The sequence below is a fragment of the Camellia sinensis genome, chromosome 12 (assembly GCF_055761805.1).
Source record: "Camellia sinensis isolate YWXY chromosome 12, ASM5576180v1, whole genome shotgun sequence".
NCBI classification, from domain to species: domain Eukaryota; kingdom Viridiplantae; phylum Streptophyta; class Magnoliopsida; order Ericales; family Theaceae; genus Camellia; species Camellia sinensis.
This window is the reverse complement of record NC_138972.1, coordinates 35,812,107-35,833,250: the sequence shown is the minus strand read 5'-3', so window position 1 is coordinate 35,833,250 and position 21,144 is coordinate 35,812,107. Positions and strand designations below refer to the sequence as shown.

General features: G+C 39.0%; 2 protein-coding genes across 2 annotated transcripts; one reads left to right on the top strand and one right to left on the bottom strand.

Annotated features, from left to right (window-relative positions):
- Positions 1–7,105: 7,105 nt before the first annotated feature.
- Positions 7,106–12,828, top strand: GUN5 (magnesium-chelatase subunit chlH, chloroplast, putative / Mg-protoporphyrin IX chelatase, putative (CHLH)). Its single transcript, XM_028213021.2, has 5 exons — positions 7,106–8,738; positions 8,976–9,058; positions 9,730–11,532; positions 11,650–12,126; positions 12,215–12,828. Exons 1-5 carry the CDS (start codon positions 7,331–7,333, stop codon positions 12,590–12,592), a joined length of 4,149 nt encoding a protein of 1,382 aa, XP_028068822.2. The 5' UTR covers positions 7,106–7,330; the 3' UTR covers positions 12,593–12,828.
- Positions 12,829–12,997: 169 nt separating this feature from the next.
- Positions 12,998–19,818, bottom strand: LOC114271449 (transmembrane protein, putative (DUF288)). Its single transcript, XM_082898369.1, has 3 exons — positions 17,565–19,818; positions 14,644–14,770; positions 12,998–13,803 (listed from the first exon to the last, which is right to left on the bottom strand). Exons 1-3 carry the CDS (start codon positions 19,259–19,261, stop codon positions 13,333–13,335), a joined length of 2,295 nt encoding a protein of 764 aa, XP_082754495.1. The 5' UTR covers positions 19,262–19,818; the 3' UTR covers positions 12,998–13,332.
- Between the last annotated feature and the right edge of the window lie 1,326 nt (positions 19,819–21,144).

The window sequence follows — 21,144 nt, the reverse complement described above, 5'->3', positions numbered from 1 at the left end:
TAAATTTGGCCAAAAAATGAAAACACAAAAAATGTGTTTCCATTTTGAGTTTTCAGTTTTTTTTTTTACCACCCAACACTAGCCACCACCCGCCACCATTTTCCGCCACTGTCTTCCGCCACAACCACCCACCCCCACTTGCCACCACCCACCTCCCACCCACTCGCCACCACCACCCATCCCTCGCCACCGCCACCACCACCCACCACTACCATCCACCGCCTGCCACCACCACTCGCTACCTACTTGCCACCACCACTCACCACTCACTTACCACCACCATCCACCCACCACCACCAGCCATCTGCCACTCACCCGCCACCACCACCCACTGCTACCACCACCCACCACCACTACCACCATCACCTACCACCCACCCGCCACCCACCTGCCACCACCACCCACCACCATCACCACTACCACCTACTCGCTACCACCTACCACCCGCCACCGTCACCCACCCATTCACCACCACCACCACCCGCCACCTACCCACCACCACCCGCCATCCCCCACCCACCTGCCACTACCACCCACCACACGCCACCACCACCACCACCACCCGCCACCCGCCACCGTCACCCACCCACCCACCAACCATCCCCACCTACCACCCACCCGCCGCCACCACCACCACCCGTCATCCGCCACCCACCTGCCGCCACCACCGCCACCACCACCCACTCGCTACCAACCACCACCTGCCACCATCACCCACCCAGCCACCTACCATCACCATCCACCATCTACCCGCCACCACCCGCTATCCGCCACCCACCTGCCACCACCACCCACCACCTGTCATCACCACCCACTCGCTACCACTCACCACCCGCCACTGTCACCCACCCACCCACCGCCACCACCTGCCATCTGCCACCCACCTGCCACCACCACCCACCACCACCACCACCACCACCACCACCCACTCGCTACCACCCGCCACAGTCACCCACCCACCCACCACCACCATTACCACCCACCCACCGTCACCACTTTCCACCACCGTCTTTCGCCGCCACTTGCCACCACTTGCCATGTCTCACACTTTTTTATATTTTTAAAATTTTTTAAACATTTTATCAATTGCCAAACGCGTTTGTAGTTTATGTTTTTCTAAAAATAAACAAAAAATAAACAAAAGCCAGTTTATAAAATTTTTGTAAATATAAACTGAAAACGTAAACGTTACCAAACAGACCCTAAGCTTTCATAGGCAATAAGATGCTCGTTTTACATAAGTACTCCTCTAATAACATGTACTTCGTATGGTTTGGTGTAATTGGGTAGTCCCAAGACTGGTTTCTCCATTATTGCCTTCTTCAAGTTTTCAAAGACATCTTGGCACTTCTTTGACCATTTCCATGCCTTGTCCTTTTTAAGGAGATCGGTGAGTGGTGCTGCCCTCATCGTGTAGCCCTTTATGAAACGCCGATAGTAGTTAACAAGGCCAAGGAAAGACCTTAGCTCTGTCACTTTGGTAAGAGTTTCCCATTCTTGTTTTGTCTGCACCTTGTCTTTATCCATCATAAGTATCCCTTCCTCGATCTTGTGCCCCAAGAATATCACCTCGTTTGTTGCAAAGGAGCAGTTTTCCTTCTTCACATAGAGCGCAGTTTCTTTCAACACTTGGAACACCGTTCGTAGGTGATCTACATGGTCCTCCAAGTTGTTTCTATAGATCACGATGTCGTCCAAGTAGACCACTATGAAACGTTCCAAGTAAGAATGGAAGATCTTGTTCATTAATGTACAAAATGTGGCTGGGGCATTGGTGAGGCCAAATGACATCACTAAGAACTCACATGTGCCATATCGAGTAATACAAATAGTTTTAGGCTTATCCCCAACTGCTATCATTACTTGGTAGTAGCTAGATCTCAAGTCAAGTTTAGTGAAGTATCGAGCTCTTCCAAGCTGATCAGACAAGTTAATAATTAAAGTAATATGATGCTTTTATTGATAGTTACTTTTTTAAGTGCCCGATAGTCAATGAATAGACGAAGAGAACCATCCTTCTTCTTTTGGAATAGCACTAGAGTACCATAAGGGGCTTTGGACGGTTGAATATAGCCAGCATCTAGTAAGTCCTTTAACTGCCTCCTTAGTTCTTCTAACTCGGGCGGTGCCATCCTATAAGAAACCTTGGTAGGCAGCGTTGTACCTGGCTTCAACTTGATCTTATGATTCACCTCTCTTCTAGGTGGTAGTTTTTGCAGCAATTTAGGCAGCATCATTTCTTTGTACTCATCGAGTACAATCTCTATCTGCTTGAGTATTGGCCCCAAAGGTCCATCATTCTTCTTCTTTACCATGGCTACAAGGTAGGTCATATCTTCCTTCTTAAAGCCTCTTTTTACTTGCATGGCTGAGAGAAGTGGGGTCTTGAACCCTTTTCCTATCACCATTTGCACCACACATGGTGTATTTTGCTCCTTGATTGCCACAGAGCGCAAGAATGGTATTGGTATTGCCTTGACTTTTCCCAAGAAGTCCATGCCGATGATAATTTGGAAATCATCCATAAGAGCCACCATGAAGTCAATCTTGCCATTTTATGTACCTAGGCCGATGTCTACTTCATATGCTACTTCGTGCAAGGGTTTGGCCTCTGAACTAACAGCCTTGAGCCATTCAAACTCTTTACTAGTCCTTAATTCTAACCTTCTTGCCTTTTCCACAGAGACAAAGTTGTGTAACTCCCGTGTCCACCATTGCACGAGTAGGCTTGCCATTGAGGCACACCTTTACATACATCAAGCCCTTGTCATCTTGGGTAGATGTGGCATGCTTTGATTTGATGGCATTGAGTAGTTGTAGGGAGTCTCTTCTTTTTCCCATTTTTTTTATCATGGCATTAAGGGCTTGTCTTCTAGGACACTCTCTTGCCTAGAGTAGCCCATTACACACAAAGCAATTGGTTTTGGGCTTGAACTTGCTTTTGTCTTTAGCTTTGTCTTTTCCCTCTTTGCTAGTAGGGGGCTTGTTATGCCCCTCCTTGCGATAGAACCCCATGTTCTTATCTTTCCCACCTTTATTATGACTATCCTTTGATGTCCTGGCCTTACTTTCTCGCCTTTTATACTCAATTAAGGACTTTATCAGGATAAAATTGAAGAGTGGTTCTTCAACAGTCATACTCAGAACTTCAAGCATAAGAGTCGAGAATTCTTTACATAGTCTTGAATAGATGCTGTGTGTTTAAGTTTCTTCAAGCTTTTTCTAGCTTGGTAGGCCACGTCCTCAAGATAAATTTTTTTCTTAAGTTCTTTCTTAAAGTCTTCCTAAGTGTCTATGGTGCATATACCTTTCTCAATATTAGCATGTCTGCGACGCCACTACAGTGTTACTGTATCGGCAAGGTAAAGGATTGTGGTTCGTACTTTAGCATCTTCCTCAGCCACTGTCATCACTTCGAAGTATCTCTTCATATGCCATAAGTAGTTGTTCACTTCTTTGGCATCCCTTTTTTCGTTAAAAAGTTTTGCTTCGCCACCTACACCTTCGATGTCCTTGGCATGGTCACAACTCCCCCAGTTATGGCCTTTTCGCACTTTGCCACAACTTGGTGCTCTTTTTCCAAGTGGGCTTCAAAGCTTTCGAGTATCTTTAACACTTTAGCTTGGAATGAATCATTAGCAACTTGGTTGTCATGCACCACAGAGTTGATGGTGGAAAGCATGCCATCATGGAGTTCTTTGATTTCTCTCTTGAGACCTTCTATCTCATGTTTCAAGCTTTGTGCCAACACATCAAGACATTCTCCAAAGTCACCCACGGCATGCTCTAACTTGGCCAGCTTAGTCTCCATGGCTGCCACAATGTCACGTCCATTCGTGACTTATCCTTCCTTGCTTTGCTAGTGTTGTCCCTTCCATGAGTTTGGTTGGTCACCATTGTTTCATCTGCACCGAAAGACATGTTGCCTTTCTCCCTATGTCACAAACTTGGCTCTAATACAATGTGTCACAGCCTTGGTTATTTCCAATCAATTCGTGCGACACTTAGACAATCACAAGTCTTGCTTGATGATGCTAAGTTAGCCTAATTCATAAGTTTGCAAAAAAGAGAAGTAAGAAGACAAAGAGAGTTTGAGAGTATGCCTTTGTATTCACTTTGAGAGAACTTGTACAACTTTTGATTGATGATTGAAGCAAATACGCCCCTCTCCTATTTATAGGCTCCTTTGAAGCATTCTAAAATACACAAGAAAGAGGTATATAGAAACTTCTCGTAGAAGTCTTCTTGCAAACTACAAGAACATTGTAGAATGTCTTCTAGAAATATCTATACAAATATTTACAAGTCTAGTTACATGTACAGGTGTACATGTACTTGAATTCTCCAAAGCCTTTTAGAATTCTCCATGGTCTCACATGTGCTAGAGTTTGCTAGGAAGTTCTAGATTCTTTCATTAGCCCCCATTTGGACAGTATATTTTTCTATGGAGAATTCAGTAGGATGTGACATTCTCCCCCTACTTGTCACGGACTAGGTGCTTGTCATTCTCTTGAGAATCTGGCTCCACGAGTGGTATAATGCATTATGCCCAAGGACCAACTTAGGTGATGCGATAAGAATCTACTCTGCCTGCCTTGCTACTCACATACTTATGCGCTTGCAAGGTACTTGGTATAGAACTTGCATTACCAATGAGTCGATACGTAACATGTTACTACTGCCAATCCCTAATGCTCTTGTTAGTGGGACATTACCTTACTTGCTTACTTATCTATTCCGCTATCCATGGGAAACCCGGCCTGCGTAGACACCATCCTTGGTGCAGACCTCATCCTTGGTGCAGACCCTATAATGAAGGTGCTTGGTGTAAGTCCCACGTACCGTCCCCATCATAGTATCTCTAGGCTAGCTCTGATATTACTTATCACGGACTGGACACTTGTCATCCTTCTGCAAAGTCGACTCCATGAGTGGTACTGCGTATCCCCTTACATTATGCCTAAGGACCAACTGAGGTAATGCGATAAGGATCTATCTTACCTGCCTTGTTGTTCACACACTTATGCACTTGCAAGGTACTTGATGTAGAACACACATTACCAATGAGTCGGTACGTGACACTAAGGCCTTATTTGGCAGACTCCCAAGTTGCCAAAACAAGTAAATTATCATTTGGCTACTTTTGGACATCAATTATGAGTGTAAATTAAATCGTCTATTTTATAAAATAAAAATCTGATTGGTTCATTTATTTGATATCTAGTAAAACTAATTTTTTTTGTATAAATGGTTTTCACTACGAGGTTTACGAGATAAACAGTTGTGAGTTCTAATTGAGACTCACAGAATGAAGTACGGTGAAATCTAAAGGATAACAGTATGGAGAGGATCTAATCTTATTTGGTAACTCAATTCAACACTCAAAATTGAATGTATTAAGTGGATATTAATTAAGTTGGTTTTATAACCATAATTCATATATCTTAAAATTTTAAATATCTCTTAAAATGTAGGTTAAAATTTACATAAAATACTGACTGAATTTGTAGCTGGTTATATATAAGTTTCAACATGTATAGTTATAATTTCACCATCATGACTACCATTACACCCCACCCCACCAATACTACTACAACTATCACTATCACACCACCATTCCACCACCACCACACAACCACACTACGACCAACTTTCCACTACCATTACTACAACTATCACAACCCTCGACTTTCATTACCATTAATACAACGACCACTATCATCACACCATCACCACCTAACACTACATCTCTACCTTTGCTACATCACTACATCACCATGATCACGATCACGATCATTCTTCCTCTACTTCCACCTCCACCTCCACCTCCACCTCTATTGCCATCATCATTGATGTTGCTGCCACTCCCACTCCCACTCCCACTCCCACTCCCACTCCCACTATCACCACAATATAAAATTTCATTTTTTTTTAAAAAAAAATAGTAAATTTTATATTTGATCTGTAATTTAAACAATTAATTTTATTTCAATATTTAATATTTGATTAAACAAATTTTAATTAAAAAATTTCAATATTGAATTTTATAAAAAAAAAACCACCCAAATGAGAACAAAAGAGACCTGAATGGGTGGTAAATAGACCCACTACGTAATCATATGCACACAAACTCAAACCAGATTTTTGCAGACTGAAAAAAAAAAAAAAATCTTTGGCAGTATTTGATAGAATTTTCTAATAACAATGATAGAAATCACTAATTTTTGAGTTTTAAAAAGACCACTAATGACATGGTACTCAATAAAAAAAAAAATATATAACACCAAGGCCAAAATATCAAAACATTCCTGGTGGGGTCCACTGCCACATTATTAGTGATAGCACTAATTAGTGCTCTCACTCATTTTTCATTTTCTAAATATAATTTGAGAATAAAAGATGTATTTTGAGTTTGTAAGTTTTGAAATTATGATTTCAGTGTGAAAAACGTATTTGGTGAAAGAGTTTTGAATTGAGTGAAAAATTTCTGATGTGGCATATGATATTTGATACAAAAACTTACAACTCATCATTAAACATACAACTCAAAAATCTATTAAAACTCATAAAAAAATTTAAAAATTCGAAAAATATTTTTTTCGAATATATAAAAATTAACATGTGTCAATTGCACAAAAAAAAAAAAAAAAAAAAAAATTTACACAATTCCGATCAACCGGCCAAACGATCGATTAGCTTAAATTTCTCACCTTCGATAAAATTTTTAAAAATAAATATAAAATTAATTTTTAAAACTCGTAAACAAATATCATATGCAAAATAAATACAAGAAGTAACGTTCGAGAGCTGTAGCATACATCACCTTTCACTCTCTCCCCTTTCTCTCGATCACCGGTACTTTCTTCCTCACCCTCAAGCCTTATTTTGTGAAATCCAAACTAACCAATGGGAAGCCAAGAAACTTCATCATAATGAATCCAATAGGATAGATAAGTACACCCTCATTTCCTCTCCTTCCTCTCTCCAAAAATCCCCGAACAAAACTCAACCTCATAAACTCATGTCCTACCCTTTTTGCCACGTGTCCTTTTGTCATACCACTAACTGAATAAAACAACAATTTCAGTTCTGAACAACCACCCTCTCCTTTTCCCCCTTTATTACTCTCCACTCAAAAAATTATAAACTCAAAACCTTTCACTTCTTCAAAGAAGAGAAAGAAGAAGAAGAATCAACAAGAAACATTGACAGAGAAAACAAAATTCCACATAGTTTTCTGAAATTCTCTCTCTCTCTCTCTCTCTCCAGTTTCTCTCTGTATAATCAGGAAACAGGTGAGTTTTCTGGAAGAACAGAGAGAGCATTGACAATGGCTTCTTTAGTTTCTTCACCATTCACATTACCCACCTCAAAAACAGACCAACTATCTTCAATCTCTCAAAAACACTACTTTCTTCACTCTTTCCTTCCCAAGAAAACCAACCAAACAAACCCAAAATCATCATCCATGAGAGTGAAATGTGCTGCAATTGGCAATGGACTATTCACCCAAACATCCCCGGAAGTCCGCCGAATAGTCCCCGACAACATTCAAGGCCTCCCAACCGTGAAAGTGGTGTATGTAGTCCTTGAAGCTCAATACCAATCGTCCCTCTCCGCCGCGGTGCGTACTCTCAACAAAAATGGCAACTTTGCTTCATTTGAGGTTGTTGGGTACTTAGTTGAAGAGCTTAGAGATGAGAATACATACAAATCTTTCTGTAAAGACCTTGAGGATGCTAATGTATTCATAGGCTCATTGATTTTCGTTGAAGAGCTTGCTTTGAAGATCAAGACTGCTGTTGAGAAAGAGAGGGACAGACTTGATGCAGTCTTGGTGTTCCCTTCAATGCCTGAAGTAATGAGACTCAACAAGTTGGGTTCATTTAGTATGTCCCAACTGGGGCAATCAAAGAGCCCCTTTTTTCAGCTATTCAAGAGAAAGAAACAGTCAGCTGGGTTTGCTGAGAGTATGCTAAAGCTTGTGAGGACATTGCCCAAAGTACTAAAGTACTTGCCAAGTGATAAGGCTCAAGATGCCAGGCTATACATACTCAGTTTGCAGTTTTGGCTTGGTGGGTCACCAGACAATTTGGTGAATTTCTTGAAAATGATTTCTGGGTCTTATGTACCGGCATTGAAAGGGATGAAAATCCAGTATTCGGACCCGGTTTTGTTCTTGGATAGTGGAATTTGGCACCCTTTGGCCCCATGTATGTATGATGATGTGAAGGAGTACTTGAATTGGTATGGGACTAGAAGGGATGCCAATGAGAGGATCAAGGGTCCAAATGCACCGGTGATTGGGTTGGTTTTGCAGAGAAGTCATATTGTTACCGGGGATGAGAGTCACTATGTGGCTGTGATTATGGAATTGGAGGCAAAAGGGGCTAAAGTCATACCAATTTTTGCCGGTGGGCTTGATTTCTCGGGGCCAGTTGAGAGGTTTTTCATCGATCCGATTACGAAGAAGCCGTTTGTGAATTCAGTGATCTCACTGACAGGTTTTGCTCTTGTTGGAGGGCCGGCCAGACAAGATCATCCGAGGGCTGTTGAGGCACTGACTAAGCTTGATGTGCCTTACATTGTTGCAGTGCCTTTGGTGTTTCAGACAACAGAGGAGTGGCTGAATAGCTCCTTGGGGTTACACCCAATTCAGGTGGCTTTGCAAGTTGCTCTTCCTGAGCTTGATGGAGGCATGGAGCCCATTGTTTTTGCCGGGCGGGATCCTAGAACAGGCAAGTCAATTTTTCTTCTTCACATTTTGGGTTTTGTTCCATTTTAAGCATCATTACTTGTGTAGTGTCTATGTTTGGTGTTTTTGGGATAATTAGATTCATATTTTTTTTTTGTTTTCTTTGCATATTGTATGTAAATGTTAGAGAATGACACTTCTTATCTCTTTCTCTCTCTCTTGCTCGCTTGATTCTTCCTCGTGCTCATGAGCTAATATTTGGAATGCAATGTGATTGCAGGGAAATCACATGCTCTTCACAAAAGGGTGGAGCAACTCTGCACCAGGGCAATCAGATGGGCTGAACTGAAAAGGAAGTCAAAGGTAACTGGCTTTCTGCATTATAATTTTTCCGTTGCATACCTTGTCTGGATGGCTTTATGCAAATAGAATGTAAACTTTAACTCGAACTTCTGAATATTAACTTGACTTTTGTATCTTTCACCATTCAATTTTCTCATCCTCGAAATGGGAAAATTGAGAAATGACAACAGTGAATAGGGAAAAGTTGTCTGCTGTTAGTTTCTTACCAATTTCAACAAGATGGACTCGTTCTTAGAGAAGTACATAACATGATTTGGATGTGTAGGAATGTTTACTTCAACACCCATATAGTATATAATTTTTTATTATCAACTTTCATCTAGCTTCTTAACCCTGATTTTCAATATGTTAAGAGGCTCTATTGATGTGATGCTTGTAACATCATACTTGCTAGGATTCTTGAAGTTCTGCAGATCCTTCAATCCTTTTTTGGTTCAGTTTCATACTATTGGAACACTTTGGATGATCATGCCATTATGCTACACTAGATGAATTGGTTAATTCCTGTTTTCTTTAGAAGTTGACCGTGCGTCAAACTTGTCAAACAAATAAAAATAATAATGAATATTAAGTTCAATGATATGCTATTGTTGGATTCACTTTTTGTTACAGCCCTCATCTCTTTTCCTATGGATTATGTTAACTGAGCCTACGGTCATTAAAATATGCAGGCAGAGAAGAAGCTCGCAATTACTGTTTTCAGTTTCCCTCCAGACAAAGGAAACGTTGGAACTGCAGCATACCTGAATGTCTTCGCTTCCATTTACTCTGTGTTGAAGGACCTCCGAAAAGACGGTTACAATGTTGATGGCCTTCCAGAAACTTCCGAAGCCTTAATTGAAGAAATCCTTCATGATAAAGAGGCTCAATTCAGCAGCCCAAATCTCAACGTAGCTTATAAAATGGGTGTCAGAGAGTACAAAAATTTGACTCCCTATGCCACATCATTGGAAGAGAACTGGGGGAAACCTCCTGGAAATTTGAATTCTGATGGGGAAAATCTGTTGGTCTACGGAAAACAGTATGGAAACGTTTTCATTGGTGTTCAGCCCACATTTGGTTACGAGGGTGATCCTATGCGGCTTCTTTTTGCCAAATCAGCTAGCCCACATCATGGGTTTGCTGCTTACTACTCGTTTGTCGAGAAAATTTTCAAAGCTGATGCTGTTCTTCATTTTGGCACTCACGGTTCGCTTGAATTCATGCCAGGAAAGCAGGTGGGAATGAGCGATGTTTGTTACCCAGATACTCTGATTGGGAATATTCCCAATGTCTATTACTATGCAGCCAACAACCCATCTGAAGCCACCATAGCAAAACGTCGAAGCTATGCCAATACAATCAGCTATTTGACTCCCCCAGCCGAAAATGCTGGGCTTTACAAGGGACTCAAGCAGCTAAGTGAGCTGATATCATCATACCAATCGCTCAAAGACACAGGCCGTGGGCAACAGATTGTGAGCTCTATAATCAGCACTGCCAAACAATGCAATCTCGACAAGGATGTGGATCTTCCTGATGAAAGTGAGGAAATCTCAGCCAAAGATCGTGACCTTGTGGTTGGGAAGGTTTATTCCAAAATCATGGAGATTGAATCTAGGCTTCTTCCTTGTGGGCTCCATATCATTGGTGAGCCTCCATCAGCCATGGAAGCAGTGGCAACACTGGTTAACATTGCTGCACTAGACCGCCCCGAAGAAGGGATTTCCTCTCTCCCATCAATACTAGCCGAGACGGTTGGAAGAGGTATAGAGGAAGTTTACAAAGGGAGCAACGCGGGCATCTTAAAAGATGTTGAATTACTTCGTCAAATTACTGAGGCGTCACGTGGAGCCATTTCTGCATTTGTAGAGAAAACCACAAACAAGAAGGGTCAAGTGGTTGATGTAGCTGACAAACTGAGCTCAATCCTTGGTTTTGGCGTGAATGAACCGTGGGTTCAGTATTTGTCGAACACTAAATTTTACAGGACTGATCGGGAGAAACTTAGGATTTTGTTTGCATTCTTAGGGGATTGCTTGAAGCTTATCGTGGCAGATAATGAGTTGGGAAGTTTAAAACAAGCTTTGGAAGGAAAATACGTGGAGCCAGGTCCCGGTGGGGATCCTATTAGAAATCCAAAAGTGTTGCCAACCGGGAAGAATATTCACGCACTCGATCCACAAGCTATTCCAACAACAGCAGCAATGCAGAGTGCAAAGGTTGTGGTGGAGAGGTTGCTTGAGAGACAGAAGGCTGATAATGGAGGAAAGTATCCCGAGACAGTTGCACTTGTACTATGGGGAACTGATAATATCAAGACTTACGGTGAGTCACTAGCTCAAGTTTTATGGATGATTGGTGTACTTCCCATTGCTGATACCTTTGGTAGAGTTAACCGAGTGGAACCAGTAAGCCTCGAAGAGCTTGGCAGGCCAAGGATTGATGTTGTTGTTAATTGCTCTGGTGTATTCAGAGACCTTTTCATCAATCAGGTATATCACTATTTCTGATTTTCTATGTTGGATGCCAAGTTTTATTGATTCTTGATTTGATCTTTTTGTCTTGTTTTGTTGTCTCTTCTTTGTTGATCATTTCAATTTTGTTTGCAGATGAATCTCCTTGACCGGGCAGTGAAGATGGTAGCTGAACTAGACGAGCCAGAAGATCAAAATTACGTGAGAAAACATGCAATAGAACAAGCGAAAACCCTTGGTGTTGAGGTTAGAGAAGCTGCCACAAGGGTCTTCTCCAATGCCTCTGGCTCATACTCCTCTAACATAAACCTCGCGATTGAGAATTCCTCGTGGAACGATGAGAAGCAACTTCAAGACATGTATTTGAGCCGCAAGTCCTTTGCATTCGACTGTGATGCTCCTGGTGTTGGCATGACTGAGAAACGTAAAGTTTTTGAGATGGCTCTAAGTACAGCTGACGCCACATTCCAAAACCTCGACTCATCAGAAATTTCACTCACAGATGTGAGTCACTACTTTGATTCAGACCCAACCAACCTTGTACAGAACCTAAGGAAGGATGGTAAAAAGCCTAGTGCATACATTGCTGACACCACCACAGCTAATGCACAGGTGAGAGCACTTTGACCTATTTTTTTTCACTTTGTATAGTCCAAGTCACCTTTTTCTTGGCTAACAACTTAAAATTTTCCCTGTTTAGGTGCGCACGCTTTCAGAAACTGTGCGGCTTGATGCACGTACGAAGTTGTTGAATCCTAGGTGGTATGAGGGAATGTTGTCTACCGGTTATGAGGGTGTGCGCGAAATTGAGAAGCGATTGACTAACACAGTTGGGTGGAGTGCAACCTCTGGTCAAGTTGACAATTGGGTGTATGAAGAGGCTAACACAACTTTCATTCAAGACGAGGAAATGTTGAACAAGCTCATGAAAACCAACCCTAACTCTTTCAGAAAGTTGGTTCAGACGTTCTTGGAGGCCAACGGACGTGGGTATTGGGAGACATCAGAGGACAATATCGAGAAGTTGAGGCAATTGTACTCGGAAGTTGAAGACAAGATTGAAGGGATTGATCGTTAGATTTTGTACCTAATTGTGAAAAGAATTATCCTTAAAAGAGTGGAAATAACACCGTTGATTCACCTGATCTCTCTATTGCTCTTTGATGGATACATGTAATTTTTCGGATACTGGAATTTGATTTTGATACCAGTCCCCCCCCATTGTAAGTTAATTTCTTTTCCGGGGGATTTGTATTATGTGTAGCTTGTGAGATGCTATTAATTCTGAAAAGTTCAAAAAGCCGCTTTTATTCATCACTGTGGCATTTCGTTACTATATCAAGGTTGTAGTTGCAGCCAACAATATTGTCATTATCAGTTTATTTCAGTAACTTCAGGAAGGTATGCCAAAAAAAAAAAAAAAAAACTACTTCAGAACAGTAACATAATTGCTTCAGGTATTTAGATCTCGGGTAAGCAAGAATAAAAGTAAACAAGCTATCAATTTCTCACTTGTATAAATCTCAAAGTTCTCAACCACCAAATGTACAGATTTAGACAAGAAAAACTTACGAATCCAGAAAGCAAAATGAAAAATACAAAGATGAGAACAATTTTGTAATTTTTTTCTTGCCTTCTGTTTTTTTGTGGGAGTTAAATCTCCAACACGTAAACAATTATACAGGAAAAATCTACAAAAGAACCCCTGCCCCTTCCCCCTTTCAAAAGAATAGTACAAAAAAAATGCAGAACTTGGTGTACAATTGACGAAGTGGTCCACGGTTTGTGTCTTCTTGTGTTATAGAACTATTTTTGCCTTTAAACCAATTCCATTAGGAGAGGGTCACCTGCTGCCATAATTCTAATCAGCTTTATGAAGTCTTGCTCGCTTGAAACTTTCCATGGATGAATTGCAGGTACTTCAGGAGAATAAAAGCTTGAAGAATTAGTGGAAGGTGGTTCTTGCTCATAAATCATTGTACTGAGCACCGAGTCGAAATTCTGAGGGGAGTCCATTCCTAAAAAGAACATGGGTATTGCAACCTTCTGATGGATATCTAGATCCCCCACTAGATTTACAAGATCAATAAAGTCCACTACAAAGCGCCGAGGAACATAGAATACCTCAGAATTGCATACCGTAAGACTATGGTCATTCGTCATAGATTCCTTGTAACTGATTTGAAAATGAACCGGCATTGAGCTAACAACTTTCTTTACCATGTCTGCCTGTTTTGTAAACCAATCTGCATTGCCCTCAGTTTTCACAGCACTCCAGGACTCAGATACCTAAATGCCATTGAGTTGTCAGAGGGAGTAAGAAATATATATGACATCCCCTTTTTCCTACTCTTTACTTATTTATTTTTTGCAGTTTCTTTCTTTCTTTCCTTTTTTCCCTCCCAAGTAACAGTAAGCTTTGCAAGTGGAAAAGAAGCAAAAACCAATGAAGGGGCAAAGCACTTTCTTTAACATTAATTAGCCATGGTCACCGATTATGACCTATGAAGCATGGGTATTGCAAAAATATTATTGTACAAGTACTGGGTACTTACCCGGTATGGGTCAAGTGTATTGATATGTCTGCATGCATACCGGGAAGGCAAAATACTTTGGGTACGACATGGGTATAGGATGTGTATGACATGAGTACGGCTAGGGTATTGGATGGGTACGTTTTGGGTACTTTAGGGCATACATGTAATTTTCAAAAATATATGGCTACTAGAAAAATTATACTGTGCCTATTTTTATAAACTTTAAAAATCTAGGGTATTTTTGCTTATAAAAAATATAATACTTAGGGTTATTGTTTTGACCATTACAAAAATATTTTCATCATTTTTTGAATTTTTTTTTAATAATTATTTTTCAAAAATAAAATACTTAGGGTTATTTTTCAATATTTTAATTGGTAATAATAATAATAATTTTTTTCAATGAATGTATCCGCCTACCATTTTTTTTTAAGTTTTGCCATACCAACATACCCGTAATGTACCCTTACCCACATCCATACCCGCACCCATGTTCCTAAATTATGACTGAAAAATGGCATTGCCAAACCTTTTGAAAAAAACAAATAGACAATATAGGGGAAAGAGAAGTTTGAAGTTCATATTATATTACCTTATCAGTGATCCAAAGCTTAGTCTTGTCTGCCTGCAACAGGTTCCAGTAATTAAGAATTGTATCATCCTGAAGGAATAAAAACCCCTCAGCACTGGTGAATCTATTGAATATAGTCGGCAGATGCCTGTAAACAGAGTTGGAGAATATTATCAGAAATTAAGATGAGAGAAAATGCAAAAGGAATTTTTTTTTCATTTAAACAAATCTCAGTTAACCATGAATACTATGCATAACCAAAATAAAGATAACTGTTATAATGTCACATTACACCTGCCATGTTGCAATCACTATAATCAACAAAGTCATACCAGGATGACCACAGAAATTAACATCTTAACAACCAGAGTTTGCTTCCAATACTAGTTTACTTCAGAAAAAGCAACCACCAAAATTGACAATACTCCAAATTGAAGTGCAGATACTTCAAAAAATAAAATAAAATAAAGGAAGAAAAAGAAAAAAAAGGAGAGAATGAACATAAAATCTATCCACACAGATCATTCATCTCTTATTTTGTAATTCTTAAACATAGAATGCAAATGACTCTCATCTAATGGCACTGATACCCTTCTATTTAAACCCAAAGCCAACCCGGCTACCACTAAGGCAAATGAGGCAGAATCAAGTTGAAGGTAATCAACGGAGCAGGCCAAGGATAAAAAAATTTCATCTGACGGTGATACCAGATCATTAACGACACATGGAATCAATATCTAATAATAAACCACCATTTGAACATAGTGAGCCCTACTATATACTTATGGTAGTTATGTAATTGTGTTGGATGGTGGTTACATTAAAATAGTAGGGTTCACCCCTCCCATGCAGTGAGTTATTATCAAACAGTGATACTACGTGTCAACGATGACTTGGTACATGTTACACTGAATTTTTATTCATTTTGGTGTAGCTGACCCCTAAATCTCCCAGACGCAGTGAGTCTAGTAAATCAACTCAGCCATTACACTTTGTGGTAGGTTTTACTTGTACAAGAAGATTGAGAGACACATGCCATCTAGTATGAAGGCTGATAAAGAGAATTATAGCCACACCACTTTACAACTAGATTTAAAGACAAGCACGCTCCGCCCCAACATTAGACCTCCAGTTAGAAAGGTTTTACACCAGAATTAGGAAACATACACCAACAGTAATGTCAAGCAAACTTAATATCGTATTCTGGTACCAAATATTTCTAAATTATTAAGAATACTTTAGTGTCAGAAATTCACATCCTATTTCCTCCATTTCATGCTCCCAGATTCCAACAATTACATCTATAGAAGAATGGTGGAAGAAAGCTGGAAGAATTAGGCAAAATTTTAACCAAGTTTTCCTTCATGAGCCAGAGAGGTTTACAGCAAAATCGCATTAGGTTTCTCAAGTTGGTAGGCAAAATTTTTAAAGGATTCTGACAGACCTGATCTCAGTTTGGTTGATCATGGAATCCAGTTATCTTTCGAAGAAGATTTGTTTTCTGTCTTCTTTCTGGGTTTCTATTTCTTCCCCTTTCAAAGGGGTGCTTTTATTTTTTATTTTTTAGAGATTAAAAGGTTGTTTGTCATATGTAATTCTGTATTCTCTCTTTTCTTTTCTTGATGGACTTCTTGTCCCACTTGATGTATTTTGTTCCTTTTCTTTTAACAACATTATTTTCTATTGTTGCTTAAAAAAACCAAAAGATTTTTTATTTTTATTTTTATTATCTATTTCTCTCCGTGCTTTGTTTTTCTTTCTTGATGACATTAATCTTGTGAAGAAGACAACCTAAAGAAATCAAACCTGAAGTTCCAACCCTGGGAACTTTCATGGGACAAGGTAAAGTATATGAGGTTAGATGCTAACCAGCAGAAGGTAAAGTAAATTTAACTTTGGGAGGAGAAGTGGTTTTCTCAAGGGCTCCTAACCCACCCCCCCCCCCCCCCCCCAAAAAAAAAAAAAAAAAAAAAAAAAAAACCCAACAAAGAAGAGAAAAGAAGGAAATTGAAAACAACAAAAAAGAAGCATCAATCTCGAGTAGTCAACATTAGATGATTTCATCTTCCAGGCTAGATTACCCTATGATGTTATACTAAGGGCGCCACTGTTTTGTGTTAACTTCAACAAACATCCTTTATAATTGACTTTCTAGCCAGAGTTACACAATCAACGAATGATACCACTCTAAAAAATTACATTGGCTGACACCTCCTTCACTGTACCTCTCAACTTCTAAAATTTGAAATTATTACTATATCTATAGGCATCCTTAATAATCTTAAAGATGTGTTTGGGTAACGCATGTCACATATGCTGCATAGATATATCTAAAGTGCACCACAAAACAAGTGTTCGTGCATCTATGTGATATCCATAACTATAAGATTTTATATATTAATTTTGATCATTCAATCAATTGGCTGGAAGTAGTTACCAATAGATTAATCTATACTGAACTCTATCCAAATCCTGGATCGTCTTACAATATCAGATGCAATATTACAACATCATAACCCACCTTCCTTCTCCTTGGCCCAAAATATCAAAGAAACTTAAAGAAAATTCAGCATCCATAACTATAAGACCCTATAAATTATCAAACTGTATACCAGGTAGTAAAGAAATGGTTTTGTTTTATTAATTTTGATCAACTATAAGATTTATATATTAATTTTGATCATTCAATCAATTGCCTGAAAGTAGTTACCAATAGATTACTGTATACAGAACTCTATCCATATCCTGGATCGTCTTACAATATCAGGTGCAATATTACAACATCATAACCCAACTTCCTTCTCCTTGGCCACAAAAAATATAACTCAAACAAGCATTTATCAATACATATATAACTCAACCAAGCATTTATCAAAAAATATATATATATATATATATATAAAACTCAACCAAGCAGAAGGAATAAAATAGCAATGACTTACTTGTATAGATGGTCCAAGTGGCCTTCTTCAACAACAAGATCAGCATTTTTCTGCTCTGCCAAAATCACCACCGTCTTGAATATCCTGCCATAAAGCAATCTCCATTCCAAAGCAGTACGTTCAACAGGTCCACTGCAGAACAATATAAGCACAACGTTCCCAAAATTCTTCCTCCACCGGATCAAATTTCCAATCTCATAATTCACGGTACCAATTTCCTCAACCCCAAGATGCACTGAAGGCAATTTTTGAGGTATGAAACCTTTCCTATCCCCATGACCAATATTAGCCCGTGGCCGGTCCAATTCAAGTGACATTAGCCTAGGCTGCTGATACCTAACAGCAAGCAAGTCCTGCAGCCAAGCAGCAGTAAACTTCACATCTCTCTCAGTCCAGAACCCCTCCTCTGCCATAGCATAACTTAATTCCAAAATCTTTTCAAATAATCTATGCTTTCCTGATCTCCACGAAACCAAGAAATTAATCAGACGACCTACATTCACGTGAAGATCTTTCTCTTCGGAAAATGGGTATGCTTCAATTCTATCATAGCGGTGAACTGTAGGAGGATAAACAACAACATAGCCACCAATTTCCCACAAAAGTCTTTGTGCCCAATAACCCCTCAATACATCTGAAGCCATGGTACTGACAGAAACTGGTAGCATCAGACCCCAAAATGCAGATGAGTGATAAATTGTATTGAAAGAATTAACCGGCACCATTGTACCTTGTGGTAATGCCACTTTTGGGGCATGCTCATCAAACCTAATATCCAATGCTTCCAAACCCGATTTTCGTGTAAAATAAAACACGGAATCAACATCAGGAAGCCCATTCGAAATTCCCTGTTGTATAAACTGCTTCCCACCAAACACCTCAGTGTAATATTCCTCATGCCCTATTTCCCCAACATTTTCCAATGGCAATCCCCTAGGCCAAACGGACCGTTGCCCGAAATGAATATACGGGTTCACAATGGTCCGATTAGGGTTTTCATGACTGTATTGCAAAATAACATCTTGCCTAGCATCCTCACCAATCAATTCTACATCAAAATGTTTACCAATATCATTGTCTATCACATCACCACGATCATCGGCATCGAAGATTTTCTTAGCACCGTGTTGGATTGCAAACAAATACCCAACAGTTTTTCTAACATACGAATCATAAGGCAAGTAATCAACAACCCTAAACCCTAATAGAGCTTGCTGTTCCAAAGAAAGAAATATAGTACCTTTGAGATTCCAATCTCCGGGCGTTTTGGAATTCCCAATCGCAAGCACTTGCCAGCCTTTGATCTTCGCGAGATTTCGAAGCGAATCGGTCGGGTAATTGGATACGGACACCACGATCCACCGGTCGGATCGAAAATTCGAGTAAGGGGTCGATTGATCGAGAATGGGTTCGATCGAATTCCAATTGATTTGGGGGAAATGGATCTTGTCGAGCTGTTGGGCCTGGGATTCGAAGCAGAGGAGTGCGGCAGTGTCGCCGACGTTGCGGAGGAAGAAGAGGGCGGCGACGGTGGCGATGAGGAGGCCAATTGCGACGATTTTGTAGAGATTCTCAGAGACCCATGTCGAGAAATCGAGGCTTTTCGACTCAGAAAAGCGACGATTTGGATGGAGAGTTGGCAGTGCTCTGTTCTGGGTTTTGGGGGATTTTGGGGTTGAACGATCTTGGACCAACATTGAATCCCACTACTCAAATTACTCCCCACACTGTCTCTTTCTCTCTCTACACTCCTCTTTTTTTGACTCTCTCTCTCTCTCTCTCCTCTGTGGAACAGAACAGGAAGCAAAACAGTACACTCTCTCTCTAGAACTCTCTATTTCTCTCTCTAAACACCTTCTGCTGGTGGTTGCCGACAGGTAGTGGGCTGTCTTCCTTATGCTTGAATATAACTGCTAGTTGTTTGGTGTTGTGGGGCACTGTCTCTTGCTGTGTCCTTGTCTATTGGGTAAGCCCATTGGTTCAGTCTCTTTTGCTGTAACCAGAAAAATGTACAACCCTTTTGGGCTTTAATGTGTTGCTCATTGCCCTGGTAGAAGATGAAATTGTGCTGGCAATATAGATCTATCATTTTCTCTCCTCACTGATTTTAGAAAGTGATTATGATTTGGAATTGGACACACTAACTAATGATTTTATGTGTGGTTGTGGTGGCAATTGCAGGTGAGCTGTGATGTCTGTGCAGGAGTGTGGTGAGACAAAAAAAAAAATGGTTTTAAAATGAAAATAATATTATGGTGTAGTTTTAGTTTATTTATTTAGATGTTATTTTTATTTTTTAATGTGTAGGTGGTGCACATTGTTTAAAAACATGTTAAAAGTTTGTCAATATTTATAGGATTCAGAATTATTAAGTAAACAATGGGTAAATTATTTTTTTCTCCATTTATATTTAGTTACTTTTTTACTTTAGTCTTTAAAGTTTTATTTATTTATTTATTTATTTACTTTGATCATTTATATTTCAAGTCTTTTTCTGCATTCAGGTACTTTGTGTTACAAATTAAACAAAAAACAGCACATTAATAGTCACGTGATATAAAATATTTTATTGTATATGATTCATATCTTTGACATAAACTTAAACTCTAATATTTTAATAAATTTTTTTTTTTTTTTTTTTTTATGTTATGTGACAGTCATTGTGATATATTTTTTTTTTAAATCTAATAAGGTAATTTTAAGAGTAAATTGAGAAAATAGAAATATATAGAGCTAAAGTGAAAAAAATTAATAAATTTTAAGGATCAAAGTGAAAAAGTGACTAAACATAAAATAAAAAATAAAAAAACACACCATAATTCATCCAAATAATAAAATAAAAAAAAACAAAATTCAACAAGGCACAACATCTTTCTCTTCGCCTCTCTACAATTAGCAACAATATGAGCTTACTAACACATGTTAATGAGGACAGTATAATTGGTTTAGTAATTTATGTAATTATGTTTTAGGGGCAATAAGAAAGTTAGAGGTTTACGATTTCAGTCAATGGAACAACTATTGTCATTTTGTTAGAATCTAACTTATTAATTCATTAAATATTTTATCATTTGAGAAAACAAAAAACAAATATATTATTAGTCTCATTGGAGACTAAGGTTATTTTAGGCATGATTTATAAGAGCAACTCCAGTGTTATTTTTCATTTTTCACTAATTAAAGTATGAAAATGATATGTTTTTTATTTTACCATACTAACTTTGTATCTATGTGTTTTAATATTACTCTTTATTTTACATATTTATTTACACAAACTAGTTTAAACAACTTCCCATTACTCTTCAAATGTAGCTAGCTGTAAATTTTGTTAAAACAGTTATCATACTAGCTAGCATGTTAGAGCGAGTAAAATAGTATGAAACTAGTTATAATAACTAACAAATCTCTTTTAAAAAACTACTTGAAGAAGTTTTAAATTAGATTTTTATTATTTATTATGAAAAAAATATATAAAAAATTATAGAGGTGTTGTGATAAAAATAAGTTAATAAGCTAATTAGCAGCTTAGGGTGACTTCCCAAATCAAAGTGCCATTTGACAACTTGACCATTTGATGGAC